The sequence below is a fragment of the Mus caroli genome, chromosome 1 (genome assembly GCF_900094665.2).
Source record: "Mus caroli chromosome 1, CAROLI_EIJ_v1.1, whole genome shotgun sequence".
NCBI lineage: Eukaryota > Metazoa > Chordata > Mammalia > Rodentia > Muridae > Mus > Mus caroli.
In genome coordinates, this window is record NC_034570.1 from 159,759,079 (window position 1) to 159,773,726 (window position 14,648).

At 43.1% G+C, this 14,648-nt stretch overlaps 1 protein-coding gene across 2 annotated transcripts in view; it reads right to left on the reverse strand.

Annotated features, from left to right (window-relative positions):
- Positions 1–11,101: 11,101 nt before the first annotated feature.
- The window catches only part of Nuf2 (NUF2 component of NDC80 kinetochore complex), a 33,791-nt gene continuing 30,244 nt past the window's right edge, over positions 11,102–14,648 (reverse strand). The window contains exon 15 of one of the 2 annotated variants that reach the window (XM_021165454.1): positions 11,102–12,089. In XM_021165454.1, the coding sequence (XP_021021113.1) occupies positions 11,958–12,089 (132 nt within the window). In that variant the 3' untranslated portion in view covers positions 11,102–11,957. The remainder of the gene's footprint in view (positions 12,090–14,648) is intronic. The other variant, XM_021165446.2, reaches the window with a different exon arrangement.

Sequence of the window (14,648 nt, forward strand, 5' to 3'; positions counted from 1 at the left end):
AGAAAATTATTCTCAGCTGGGCTGTCCTAATTCTTTGCTTTCTGAATTGCAGGCTCTTACACTTTGCTGTGTAGATTAATTTTTCCGATATGCAAACAATGCCTCTTGTGTTCATCTTTTCCATTTTTCTATTCAAAAATCTCCTTTTCTTTTTTGCCAACGACATGAGTAATATTTGTTGAACTGCAGGGCTTTTTGACTAGCTGGTTTGTTTTTTTTTCCCCCTCTTAATGTTAAAAAGATGGAAAAGATCTTTTCTTTTCCAATCTCATTATTCCAGAACAGAGCAAGATTTGAGGGTTTCTTATCTATGGTGCTGGGACAGCAGTAGGAACATGGAAAAATTGCAAAAACGTCAGAGTGCAAAACTAGAAAGCCATTTCAGCAGCCCCAGGAGTTATAAATTAGCCAACGCTTGCAGGGTCGTCTGCTTAGTTCCCTCTCCTCCTTTGCCTACACCACAGCCTCTTCCCACACCTCTAGTCCCTCTCTGTCTGCCCCAGTTATTTCCTACAAAGTACAACCAGGAAAAGAACATACTGTATTATCTGAAGCCTGACATCAAAACTTACGGAGTGATGTCATTAAGTGAGAAAGGTGGGGGAGAGGTCATAAAGAAATTCAGAGACAGTTCAAGTACTTGAAGATCCAGGGGGCTATTTTGGATAGAAAAGTCTTATACAATTAGCTCCACTTCTTCATTTGTGAATTAAAGACAGAAGGATAGCAGTTGAGGGACTGGTTGCAGTATGTGTAACCTGAATTAATTCATTTTTCTTTAAATTGCCTTGTATATATTATGATCTGTTCTTTTTAGATAGAATTAGGCAACTATCTACAAAATGAATGGCAAATGTCAAGACAGTGGCTTGGTATTTTTTTTTCTAATAATATACTTGTTCACATGTTGTATGTTTTAGTTAGGGTTTCTATTGCTATGAAGAGACACCATGACCGTGGCAACTCTTATAACGAAAAACCTTTCATTGGAGCTGCCTTAGAGCACGGAGGATTAGCCCATTATCATCATGGTGGGAAGCACGGTGGCACACAAGCAGACATGGTGCTGGAGAGGTAGCCGAGAGTCCTACATCTGTGTCAGCAGGCAACAGGAGAGGAACTGTGAGCCACTAGATTAGGTTTAAACTTCGGAGATCTCCAAGTCCTCAGTGATCCACAGTCTCTAACCAGGCCACACCTCCTAATAGTGCCACTCCCTAGGAACTGCCGGGGGTCCCTTTTGATGTAAACCACCACAGTGTGCTTCCCACTGGGATTTATCACCTACCATTGCTCATAGACTCCCTGTGTAAAGGGCAGAGCAATAAATACTTCCCTACTTAGGACAGACAGTCATGTCACAGTTATTGAACCATGCGGTGTAGCACATTCATGTCCACAGATGAAAACATAAGCCAATGAGTGTGCCAGTGTTGAAACAAAACTTTATTTGTAAAGCAGGTACTGGGCAGTTTAGCCATGGTCTGCAGTTGATCAGCTTCTGGGTTCACCTCTACCAGATATGATGTTGCCTGAAGAGGAGAGACTCAGAAAGGGAAGGGAAAAGTAAAAAGGGGATTTTAAGGGCCCAGGAAGTGCAATGCGAGGCATGAGACCCTGATGACAAATAATTTGTCTAGTGGAGCTCGCAATCCAGTGGACTGTATAATGTTTTTATCAATGCATGCCTGTGTGTGTGCATGTATATATAAGTATGTGTGTGCTTGGGTATGCATGTGTATGTTTGTGTGTGTGCAGGCACATGTATGTCATGGGGTGAGTGTATATGATACCATCTAAGAGTTGGTTCTCTCTTCCACCATGTGGATCCTAGGGACTGAACTCCAGTTGTTAAACTTTACTGCAAGCACCTTCACCCACTGAGCCATCTTGTTGGTCCCATGTATTCCTTCATACGTTAAATAATAGGATGTGAATAAGTCACTATATTTGGGGTAGAAATTAGTAAAGGAAATTTATATTTGTGAAGGAAAATAGAAAAATCTTTTCATTCAATCATTATGTTAACCAAATGTAGAAAAGCAAGTTAAAGAGTCTTGTTTACATTCTAAAAATTTATTTCCAGTAGAAATATTTATGTAACCACCCTCAGGTTAAATATATTACACAGTTTTTATTGCACTCAAACTAGTGCTGGTGACAGTGGTGTGCCTGAATATCAGTTCAAGTGTAGCTTTTAGTTAGATTGTTGGGATTTCTGGACCAGAATGCTATGCACTGTGCTTACCCGAAGAGCTTGGGGAAACGTCACAGTAAGCACACAGACGTCTGGGCTGTATTATGCAGTCCTCTTCCACTACAATAAGGTCCAGTCTCACAGGACAATGAGCTGCTCCCAAGACTCTGGCTGAGTCTGTGTGTGTTCTATGTGGATGATATCAGCGCTATCTTGTAAGGTGAACTTCTTTATGACTGTAGTCACTTTTGAGAGGAAAGTCAACTGTTGTGGGTCTAGCCCACAGATATGAAATCATTGGAACTACTAATGTGATTCCTTGAAGAAAAACTGCAGAGAGCCAAGATATATTGGGCAAAGAGATTGGTAGTAATTCCCAGAAAGCCACAATAGAAATGAGAATGGGAAAGACCCACATTTATTCTCATGCGGGAGCCAAAGCACAGCAGTCAAACTGGACTTTCCAAAATTTTCCAGATTTATATTTCTGGACTTAAACAGGGCTCACTGTTCAGGCAATGGGCTCCTAAATCCTGAATGTGTGGTCAGCAAATGTCTGTTTGCTTTTTATTAAAAATCAAGAGAAAGATCTTGCTTGGAAGCATCTCGTCAAATTCTAAGAAATGCTTGAACCAATAATAAAACTATCTCATCAAGGGTGATAAGGTCCAGTTTTAAGAAGGCTTGAACACCAGATATGTAGTTCAGAGTGGACTTCGCCAGGGCACTGGCAATCATCTTACTTTCTCAGGCAAGTAAATCAACTGGGTACCGCTAAGAGCCTCTCAGAGCCAACGTTTCCCATCTGTTTCACCAGAGATAATGAGTCTTCTACTTCTCTCCACTGTGATTGCAGCACACAGCTATAACATTCCAATCAGGGAGGAGGCAGGTTGCAAGGGATACATGGTGCCTTGACATGAGCAGGATCTATAGTGCCGTGGAGTGCTCATGTAAGTAGCCAATCAAAGAACCAAGACCCCTGACTCAAGGTGGCCAAGCTGTGTTCATCTGAACCTTCCAACACAGGGGTTGGGAAGATGGTGGGCAACCCCACAGGCACTCCTAAGGGATTTAACCTCTTAATAATGGCCATGGTTAAGATGTGGTTTGATGGTGCCCCTCTAAGGATCCATACTGGAACTGTGGTCCACAGTATAGCAATGTTGACAGGTGTAAGGTGATTAGGTTATTTAGGGCGCCACCTTTGGGAGGGATCAACACAGTTCTTGGGAGGGGAACCGTTATACTTAGTTCTGAGTGAGATGTTAAAACTGACAGTCTGAAAGTTTGGAGCTGTGACGAAAGGATGGACCATCTAGAGACTGCCATATTCAGAGATCCATCCCATGATCAGCATCCAAACGCTGACACCATTGCATTCACTAGCAAGATTTTGCTGAAAGGACCCAGATATCGCTGTCTCTTGTGAGACTATGCCGGGGCCTGGCAAACACAGAAGTGGATGATCACAGTCAGCTAGTGAATGGATCACAGGGCCCCCAATGGAGGAGCTGGAGAAAGTACCAAAGGAGCTGAAGGGATCCGCAACCCTATGGGTGGAACAACATTATGAACTAACCAGTACCCCGGAGCTCTTGACTCTAGCTGCATATGTATCAAAAGATGGCCTAGTCAGCCATCACTGGAAAGATAGGCCCATTGGACATGCAAACTTTATATGCCCCAGTACAGGGGAATGCCAGGGCCAAAAAAATGGGAAAGGGTGGGTAGGGAAGTAGGGGGGAGGGTATGGGGGACTTTTGGGATAGCATTGGAAATGTAATTGAGGAAAAGATGTAATAAAAAAATAGTTTTATATGAAAAAAAAAACTGACAGTCTGTCCGGCTGGTCCCTCTCCACACTTGGGTTTCTGAGTTTGCCATGTGCCTTCTTATGCACGTGCTTCCGCCACTGTGGCGTAATCTATCATGAGGCCCTCAGCTGAAGCCAAGCAAATGCTGGTGCTACGCTATTAGTACTCCCAGGACTACATGCAAAATCAAACCTCTTTTCTTTATAATTTACCTACCCTCGTATATTTTGTTGCAGCAACAATAACAAAAAAAAAGAGCAATGCAGAACTTCCTGCCTTTTCATGGTTCCCTCCCACATTGCAGGAGGGATGGGTATGTGATCCACAAGGCACTGTGGAAGTAATCATTATCACTTCTAAGATCAGGTTACAAGTGATGTAGCTTCATCCTGCCACCCCCACCCCACCATTCTTCCTCTTGCTTTTCTACCCCATTTTGTATCTATCTCATATACATCCAGCCATTTTTCTCAAGGGGCAAACAAGACAGCTGCCATGTCCAGCTGCCTGAGGAAGCCTGGGTGGTAAAGAACCAAGACTTTCTGGTAACCCTCACAGGAGTGGAGATCTCTTGCCCAAATCAGTTTGATTGAGTCATCCCAGAAGCAGAGCCCCCTCCCCTCCGCAAGCTGTCAGGGACTTGAAGCCCTGGCACACAGAGTGGCTACCATCTCATGAAAGCCCCTACACTGGCACCCACCCCATGAAACTGCTTATGGATTCTTTTTTATCCTCGAGAATTCTGTGCAATAATAAATACATTTTTGTTTTTAGCAACTAAGAGTTGGCATGTTTTTTTATATAGAACTGGATTACTAATACAGGGAAGAAATGGGCAGAAATGAAGACCAATGATAATTGGATTTGTAGAGTTTTTGAAGTGTTAACAGTGTCCAAAGATATTTCTTAACAGCAAGGATTCTATCTATCATTATCTATCTATCTATCTATCTATCTATCTATCTATCTATCTATCTATCTATCTATCTATCTAGTATGCAGTATCTATATGTGACACATGTATGCGTAGTATGCATAGTATATGTTCATCTCTGTGTGTGGGCACACCCTGTGCCTGATCTGAGACCGGAAGAAGGCTATCAACGGTCTTCTTCTATCACTTAGTTACTGCCGAGCTTCTCCAAGCCAGTCTCCCCTCTGTTCCACAGGAGATACTGAGTCTACTACTAGCCTTTAATATTCCTTTGATTAAATGGCTCTACCCAAATCTGGAGCTTGATTTTGTTTTTAAGCAGGTAACCCTCAAACTCCAGCAACCCTATCTCTACCCCACTCAGTGCTGAGGTTACAGGTCCACATTGGATCTTGCATAGTATCACATGGTGTTGAGATTCAAGCTGCACTCTTAATGGCTGAGCCATCTCTCCAAGTCCCAGGAATTATCTTTTGGCCTCAACTTCTAATGTATTAGGCATGATAATGTATAGTAATGTCTTAGTAAATGTTCACTGAGTTCTTGAGTGGCGAAGAATAGGCCTAAATCTGACAGAGGAGAAAAGGAAGCCCCTACCATGGGCACGGAGAAGAGTGTAGCTTTGTATAAGGTATATACCTAAAAAGAATGATGGTTCTGGTTCTCACTGACTGAAGGGAAGGGTTCCCTGAAAAGCGGGACACTCGGGGCTAAAGTCTGGGCCTTGAGGAAAGAAGAGAAACCTTTTAAAGAAAAACAGAGAAAAGGATGGGAGAGCCCAGAGAGGCACACCTCATACACATTCCAACATGAAAGCTTTCCTTATTTATGCAAAGCTTGCTTTGCATCTTGCTTCTGTGGCATGCTAAGTCCCACCATCTTGAGAGATAAACTCACTTTCATTACAGAAGGAAGAATTTGACTTCCTGATGAAATGCAACAGTTCTCTGAGAACATTTGTAAAGACAATGCTTTCCCTACAGCAATAGCCTTAAAAGGTTGCTGTGAGCATGGCAGTATCTCTGGAGTCCTTCCTTCTGATACCCAGACAGCAATAAATGAGCATTAGGGGTCTGGAAGGCAAGTCATGATCACAGTTGCCATATGATTGTTTTTCTGGTTGGATTCTTATTCTTTCAGACTGCAAAAGCTCAAATAACATCTGCCACAGCTGTTCTTGTCACCTCAGTTTCTTGAGTTCTACTAGCAATAGCAGCCATTTACAGTGTTAAGTAGTTTATCATCTGGTTTATCCTCTGCCAAAGCCTAGTGGTGCTGCAACTGGAAAAAGACCTGAGTAGCAATACTGTTTGGACCTCAGTTCGTGAAGCAAATCAGTTGCAACAGGAATGCAGGAATGTTTCTCAAAAGCCCACTCTCTACTGTTGTACTACACACCTCATCCTAACAGTTGTTCCTGTGAAGGTTCAGGGTCCTGTGTGGCACATTTTACAGGCATTCGTTGTCTTTCAGGGCAAAGAACTTGGAGATGCAAAGGCAGGGCAATGCCAGGAGATAATGAGGACCACGCCTTGCTACTGCAAGCCTCAGGTGTCTTCTAGCAGCATCAAGAATGTGTTAGAAATGGAGGCAACCAGTTTCCAGGTTGACAAGATCGTTGGGTGACTTGGAAGCACATCAGAGTTTTAGGATTCCTGTCATAAATCTGTGGAGATAGCTCCACCTCAGCCAGCATGCTTCTCTAGTATGGGGCTGCTCTAATGGGGATCCCAGACCCAGCTGCTTCACCTGGGAACAACTTGACTGCAAAGGACCTGTCTTAGTCAGGGCTTCTATTGCTGCAATGAAAAACCATGTCCAAAAAGCAAGTTGGGAAGGAAAGGGTTTATTTGGCTTACACTTCTGTCATTGGAGGAACTTCGGACAGAAACTCAAGCAAGGCTGGAGCCTGGAGGCAGGAGCTGATCCAGAGGCCATGGAGGGGTGCTGCTTACTGGCTTGTTTCCCCTGGCTTGCTCAGCCAGCCTTCTTATAGAACCCATGAACACCAGCCCAGGAACGGCACCACTCACCTCGGGCTGGGACCTCCTCCACCAACCACTAATTGAGGAAAGGACCTTACCACTGGATCTCATGTGGGCACTTGCTCAACTGAGGCTGCTTTCTCTTCAATGACTCCAGCTTGTGTCAACCTGACACACAAAACCCAGCAAGTATCCCACCCAAGCCTACAGACTCCGACATGCTGGGTCTATCTTCAGGTGATTCTAATGAACTCTTAAGGTTTGATGATTCGGATTGAAGGGCCAGGCAATCCCACCGTAGTTCGCCTGAGAAAGAGCCCACAGTGAGATCCTACCCTGTGGAGCCAAGCAGTTTGCTGCCCCATGATCTTACCTGCCCTGGTGAAATCAAACACCCCGTCCTCTGTTCTTTGTGTTAAAAATTCAAAGCTACCCTACCCTGAGAATTAGCTGCTCTGGAATCTGTGTCAACGTGGGCTGTGCAGATTCTTTAAGCACATACTTACTCATTCATCTAGGATCAGGTGGGAAGGACTGGGACAGAGGTAGTGACATACATGCAAAGATTAAACTGCATCCCAGAGATACCTGGTAAGTTTGATCCTAACAGAACTGGCTAGGTGTTAGCATGTGAGCTATGTCCCTAAAGCCCCTCAATCCTTGCGTGTTGGAGACAGATTTGCTATCACCGTCTCATTAAAAGGGAGTGTGAAGACTTTAGTTTATGCTCTAACCATATGGGAGTTTCTTTTTAAAAGCAACCTGTAAGGATAATTATTAAAGCCACTCTGGTGTCTGGGGTAATGGCTCAGTCATTAAAGTGCCCACAGTGGAAATCTGAGTTTGGATCTCTAGAGCCTATGGGTTGTTGTTTATTTTGGTTTTATTTTTTTGCCCGGGAGGCAGAGTCATGGTGGTTAGCCCCTGAGGGATGACGCTTGCAGATGACCTCTGGCTTCCAAATGCAATGTGAACACAAACCTGCACAAACATGTAAACATGTGCATGCACACACACTTGCCACCACATGAACACCGCCCCCCCACACACACACACAAAATAAAATCATTTTGCTTTACCTATAGAATAAACTTGTTTTCAAGGGGGAGCTACTCACCAGGCTGTACTACCACAAACTACTGCTCCTTATATGAGCACAGCTCTGGTCTCAGCATCAAAGATTTGTAGAGAGAGCTGTAGGGACAGGATCAAGTATTTTAGAGACTTTTTTTTTTGTGTTGGCAGAAAGAGTGGAGTTGAAGAAGCTCTTGGTGGTGAAGGTTGGTGGTACTACCAGGAAAGAAAATCAAAAGCAAAGAGATCAGACTGAGCTATGGATACCAAGTGGTGGTCTGTCTATATTCAGTCCCTAAGGCACTTGGTCATTTCATGGAGTTTCAAGTTCTCTGAGGAAAACGCAGTCTCTAGGGTTGCATGAGATCTGAGTTAGAAACTCTGAACCACTTATAATCACTCAGGTAGTTTTAGAAACCCCATGGTAAGAGTTATCCTTTCAGCAAAACCTTCAGACACTCAGCCATTATTTAGAACCTATTTCAACGAGACAGAGTCTAAGTTCTCTCTGCCATTTTTTTGATTTTGAGTCGTCACTGTCACTTTAAAACTTCCCGCTCTTGCATTTCCAACTCGAGAATCCACAGCTATTTCTGCCTTGGTTATGCAAGCCGAGCTGTGCCCCCTGGTGGCAATCTGGACAGGAAGATGAGAAGCATATTTCAATCAGGGAGAGCGTGCCGACTTAATTGAAAAAGGTGGCAGGCCTGAATTTGAAATGGAATTTCATATCAAACTTTTCAGTTCTTACTAAAAATAGGAAACATCCCGAGAAACTCAAATCCAATGTATTAACTCCAGCCTGCGAGGTGCATATTTCAACTCCCCTGGCTTTGTCACAAAATGGATTAGCTTCTTGAAATATGTCAGTTCAACATGAAATTAAATATTTGCTCCATCCAGCTAAGGAGCTGAGCTCACAGAGAAGGACGGCGGTCTGGCGGCACAGCCTTCCTTTCCTCTGCCATCGGGGCGGCACGTGCCCCAGAAACATGATGGCACCTGCTTCTTCAGGGTATGCAGTTCCCCGTATTACAAAACCATTTGGGCACCAACAATGTCATTTTGAAGACAGCTCGAGGAAAATCTCTAAATTTTAGAATTTATTCTTCAGTCAGAAGAGCCAAATGGATTTGAGTAGATTATGCTGAGGGCCTTTGATTAAATTTTAACTATTTGGAGGCAGAAAGGAATGATTAAAGAGAGTCACCAGGAAATGTATTTGGGAGGAGGAAATGTCAGAATGTTGCCTGCTAAACTGATGAGTCTGCTTCTGTGGCTGTTATTTACACACACAGAGAGAAAAGAAAAAAAATACTCTTCCTTAAATAAATATTCAAGTAATGAACATGTATTAAAAAATGGTATGATGCTAAATTTGAAATGCTAAAACAGAAGTCCCAGGCCTCCAGAACAGCATATAGCCATGTTGAAAATGTGTATAAGAAACTACATAAAACAATACAAAAGACAGCAAAAATAGAAAAACTCTTAAGTTACAAAACCCAAAGTGAGCAAGTAAGATTGCTTGGCAGGTAGAGGGGCTTGCCACCAAGTCTGATGACCTGAGTTCGTTTCCTTGATCTTCCAGGGTAGAGGAAAGAATGGACTCCAGAAAGTGGTTCTGACTTCACATGTGCACACACAAGTAAATAAATGTTATTAAAATTTTAGGGGCTCGGGAGATAGCTCAGCATATGAGACCTTACTGTTCTTACAGAGGACCTGAATTTAGTTTCTGGCACCCACACTGGCAATTCACAACCACCTGTAACTCCAGTTCCAGGGTATCAGGCATCTCTGATTTCTGCAGGCATATGCATATATCCATATATGTCTCTTGTCCTTCACTAGGTTGGTAAGGACAGACCACTGGAATGACAGCCTAGCAGCTGAACACTCCAACTATGAACACTCTGAGCTAGCAGTTTTCAATGGTGGGTGCCAGCTAGCAAGGGCTACTGTGTTTCTTTCAAAAGTTTACCACATTCCTTGGTTCATAAGAATTCTCAATGACATTCTGCCAGGACAGTTTGAGAAGCCAAGATCTAGTGCAGAAGGCCACAGCGTGGCTAAGCATCCTTGTGCTTGTAACATCCTTGTAACAAAGTCCTCAAGATAATAAAGTCATAAAGAAGGAAGAGCTGTTTTGGTTCACTTTGAATTTTCTGTCTACAACTGTCTTCTTTCTACTCAAAACATGCCAATTGCATCAGTGAAAAATGAAACCCTACAAACTTACTCTTTCAAATAATTACATTAGAAAGTATGGTATATTAGGACTATTTCAATTTTTTTTAAATGTTTTCTTTATTTTATGTAGTTGTTTTGTTTTTTTTTTCAATTTTTTTATTAGATATTTTCTTCATTTACATTTCAAATGCTATCCCAAAAGTCTCCTATACCCTACCCCCACCCCTGCTCCCCTACCCACTTCTTGGCCCTGGCGTTCCCCTGTACTGAGGCATATAAAGTTTGCAAGACCAACAGGCCTCTCTTCCCAATGATGGCCAACTAGGCCATCTTCTGCTACATATGCAGCTAGAGACACAAGCTCTGGGGGTACTGGTTAGTTCATATTGTTGTTCCACCTAAAGGGTTGCAGACCCCTTCAGCTCCACAGGTACTTTCTCTAACTCCTCCAATGAAGGCCCTGTGTTCCATCCAATAGATGACTGTGAGCATCCACTTCTGTATTTGCCAGGCACTGGCATAGCTTCACAAGAGACAGCTATATCAGGGTCTTGTCAGCAAAATCTTGCTGGCATAAGCAATAGTGTCTGCATTTGGTGGCTGATTGAGATGGGTCCCTGGGTGGGGTAGTCTCTGGATGGTCCATCCTTTTGTCTTAGCTCCAAACTTTGTCTCTCTAACTCCTTCCATGGGTATTTTGTTCCCTATTCTAAGGAGGAATAAAGTATCTACACGTTGGTCTTCCTTCTTCTTGATTTTCTTGTGTTTTGCAAATTGTATCTTGGGTATTCTTGGGTTAATATCCACCTATCAGCGAGTGCATATCAAGTGACTTCTTTTGTGATTGGGTTACCTCACTAAGGATGATATCCTCTAGATACATCCATTTGCCCAAGAATTTCATAAATTCATTGTTTTTAATAGCTGGGTAGTACTCCATTGTGTAAATGTACCACATTTTCTGTATCCATTCCTCTGTTGAGGAACATCTAGGTTATTTCCAGCTTCTGGCTATTATAAATAAGGCTGCTATGAACATAGTGGAGCATGTGTCCTTCTTACCAGTTGGAACATCTTCAATTTTTGTGGCAGTTCAAATTTTTGCTAATAAGTCTTCAGAGATCATCATAATTCTCTACCTAAACAACAGCAATCAGATATGTAGGGAAGGCTGAATGAGCGAGCATCAAATGAGCATGTAATTAAAATGCGTAGGGCACAGTCAGGCTCAAGAGTGTGGGACTCCAACGTCGAAGAAACAACATCCTGGATAACAGTAGTAAAACTCACAGAGTTCAGTATCTATTTATTCCAACCAGTACATAGAAAAAGAGAGAGAGTAGGGACATAAAAGCTGTACACATTATTTGAATTGTAGTAAAAGTCTATACAATACATGGCATGTTGGAGCCTGGGAAAGCAAGTCAGTGTAGTATGCAAGGCCCTGAGTTGTATCCCCATCATAGTTTATCTCAGCTGTATCAGCTGTAGTCGTTGGCCTGGGTAGAAAGGATCTAAGCTCTTCCAGTCTTGTAATAGAACTAATATGAATGGCCATTGGAATATTTTCAACTCAGGGACAGGTCTGGAGGCACATAGGAAGCACACCGCCATAGAAAAGGACACCAAAGAGAAACAAGAACCAGTGGTACCCGTGTTAGTGAGCTGATATTGCAGGTACTTCCATTAGCTTCAATATAACTATGGCAAACAGAAGCAGAAAGGCAGCAGGCCGTTTACAGGAGGGCTGTTGTTGTTCAGACCATTCGGACCATCCTCTTCTTCAGCTCGGCAGCCTTCTCCTCTATTTTAGCGCTGCGCTCCTCTGCTACCTTCTCGATGCCTTCATGGTACTTCTCCAGAGCACTTTTCAAGTTTACAAAGATCTCCTGAGGACAAATGACAAAGAGTACTCACTCCATGTGACAGCCAGACCTATCCCCGAGTTGAAAATATTCCAATGGCCATTCATATTAGTTCTATTACAAGGCTGGAAGAGCTTAGATCTTTTCTACCCAGGACCAACGACTACAGCTGATACAGCTGAGATAAACTATGAACCACCAAGAAAACAGAAGTTTCTGAAAGCTTTATTTCTTAAATCTTGTAAGAACAAGCAGGTGCATCAGTGACTGGTTTGTGTGAATGCTGTTTTGAGCAATCAGCACACTCAAAGGCTATAGATCAATTGAAGCTCCTCGTTCTACTAGGTTATGTGCTTATTGGAGAGCTGAGTAAGGCAGGCAGAGAGAGATCACTTTCGAGAAACCGTCAAAGCCAAGTGTAGCTAAAAAAGGAAATACAATCTGCAAATACACACCGAGCCATTTAGTACATCAAAGCGATGTTTTTCTCCTGAGAATAAGCACACTTCCAAGGAGGAGCTAGTTACACAGACAGAGGCACGATAAATGGAACAGGAAACCCAAATCCAGCAACACACCACAAGAAGCAAACGTGGCATCGCACTGAGCACACTCTTGGGTGTAAAAGGAGATGGGATATAGCCTTCTCAATACTATTTTAGAATATCCAAGTAAATGTCTATACACAAGTGGGAGGTTATAATGACAGCTGGCATATAAAAAGTCTTACTGTGAAGGCATATCCTTCTAAAGTCAAAGCAGAGGGCTGGGATGGAAAGAAAACCCAAACCTAGCCCAGCGCTGTTTGCTATAGTACTAGCCATTTGGAGCTATTTATAAGTAAAGAATTTAGATTATAAACTCAGCAGTGGTGGTGCACGCCTTTAATCCTAGCACTTGGGAGGCAGAGGCAGGCGGATTTCTGAGTCCGAGGCCAGCCTGGTCTAGAGTGAGTTCCAGGACAGCCAGGGCTACAAAGAGAAACCCTGTCTCAAAAGTTTAGATTATAATCCTAACGCCATTAGCCCCTCTGGTGCACTAGACACACATCGAGGGCTCAGGGCACAGTGCCTACCTAGCCAGTAGTTTCAGAACAGAAAGGCATAACTCGGAGTCTAGCAATGTTTCACCCAAGTGTTGGTCTGATAATCTCATTTTTGAAATCTGAGAGATTTAGAATTTTATAACATTCATGGACTTTTACACCTAACATCATCCATTGATCCTAGAAGTATTTTATTTCATGGATCAAAAATATACTGTTGGAAGCCAGCCATGGTGGTACACGCTTTTAACCCTAGTACTCAGGAGGCAGAAGCGACTGGCTTTCTGAATTTGAGGCCAGCCTGGACTACGTGAGTTCTAGGACAGCAGAGCTACATAAAGAAATCCTGTCTCAAATATACTGTTGGTATTTCCCCTTCCATTCTGGTATCGGTTGTGTTCTAATACCCCTCTCCCTTAAAGCTTCCTGTTTCCCTCACAGACTCTTTAGGTCTTGCTATCTACACACTCACTCCACATAAGTACACACATTTAACACTTAGAACGTGGTTTTTTGTCTTTCTGGGCCTTGGTCACCTCACTCAATATAGTATTTTCCACTAGCATCTATATTCTTTCATTTATGGATGAATAACAGTGCACTGTGTACATGCACCCCAGTTTTACTATCCATTCCTTTGTAGGTGGACATCTAGGATGATTCTTGGTGACTTCAACAGAGCAGCCATGAGCATGAATAAGCAAGTATAGCGACCACATAACAGCCTGTCTTACAACGGTCTACAGCTGGGTCAGACAGCAGTCCTATTTTTAACCAAAGCACCCCACACTGGCTTCATAGTGGCTGCACCACCTTACAGTCCCGTGAGCAGTGAACAGTCCTTCAGACCAGTACAACAGCAAAGTGCTGCTGGGAAGCCCGGGAGCTGAGCTCGCTCTCCAAGACACACGTCATGGTGGAAGAAGAGTGAGCCACGTCACAGAGTTGTCCTCTGGCCTTCAAGCATAAGCAAGGTGTGTGCTCACACACTAAATTAATAAGTACACTAAATTAATAAATAAATAAATAAATAAATAAATAAATAAATAAATAAATTCTTATAGGCTTTCTTCCACCCACACTCTTGCCAGTTTCTGGCATCAATTCTGTTCTTAAAGCTAGTCATTCTAACTGGGATAAGACAGATTATCGTTTGAATTTGCATTTCTGATAGTTAAGGATGTTGAATATTTTTAAAAACATTTATTAGTGATTTGCATTTCTTCTTTTGAGAGCTCAGTTCCATCTCCTGGCCTACGGATGTTTGTTTTCTTGTCCGGTGTTTTGAACGGCTCCTATGCTCCGGGCACCATCCTATCAGGTGCACCGTCAGAAGGCTTCTCCCTTCTGTGAGTCCGGGGACCATCCTATCAGGTGCACAGTTAGAAGGGTTTCTCCCTTCTGTGAGTCCGGGCACCATCCTATCAGGTGCACAGTTAGAAGGGTTTCTCCCTTCTGTGAGTCCGGGCACCATCCTATCAGGTGCACCGTCAGAAGGCTTCTCCCTTCTGTGAGTCCGGGCACCATCCTATCAGGTG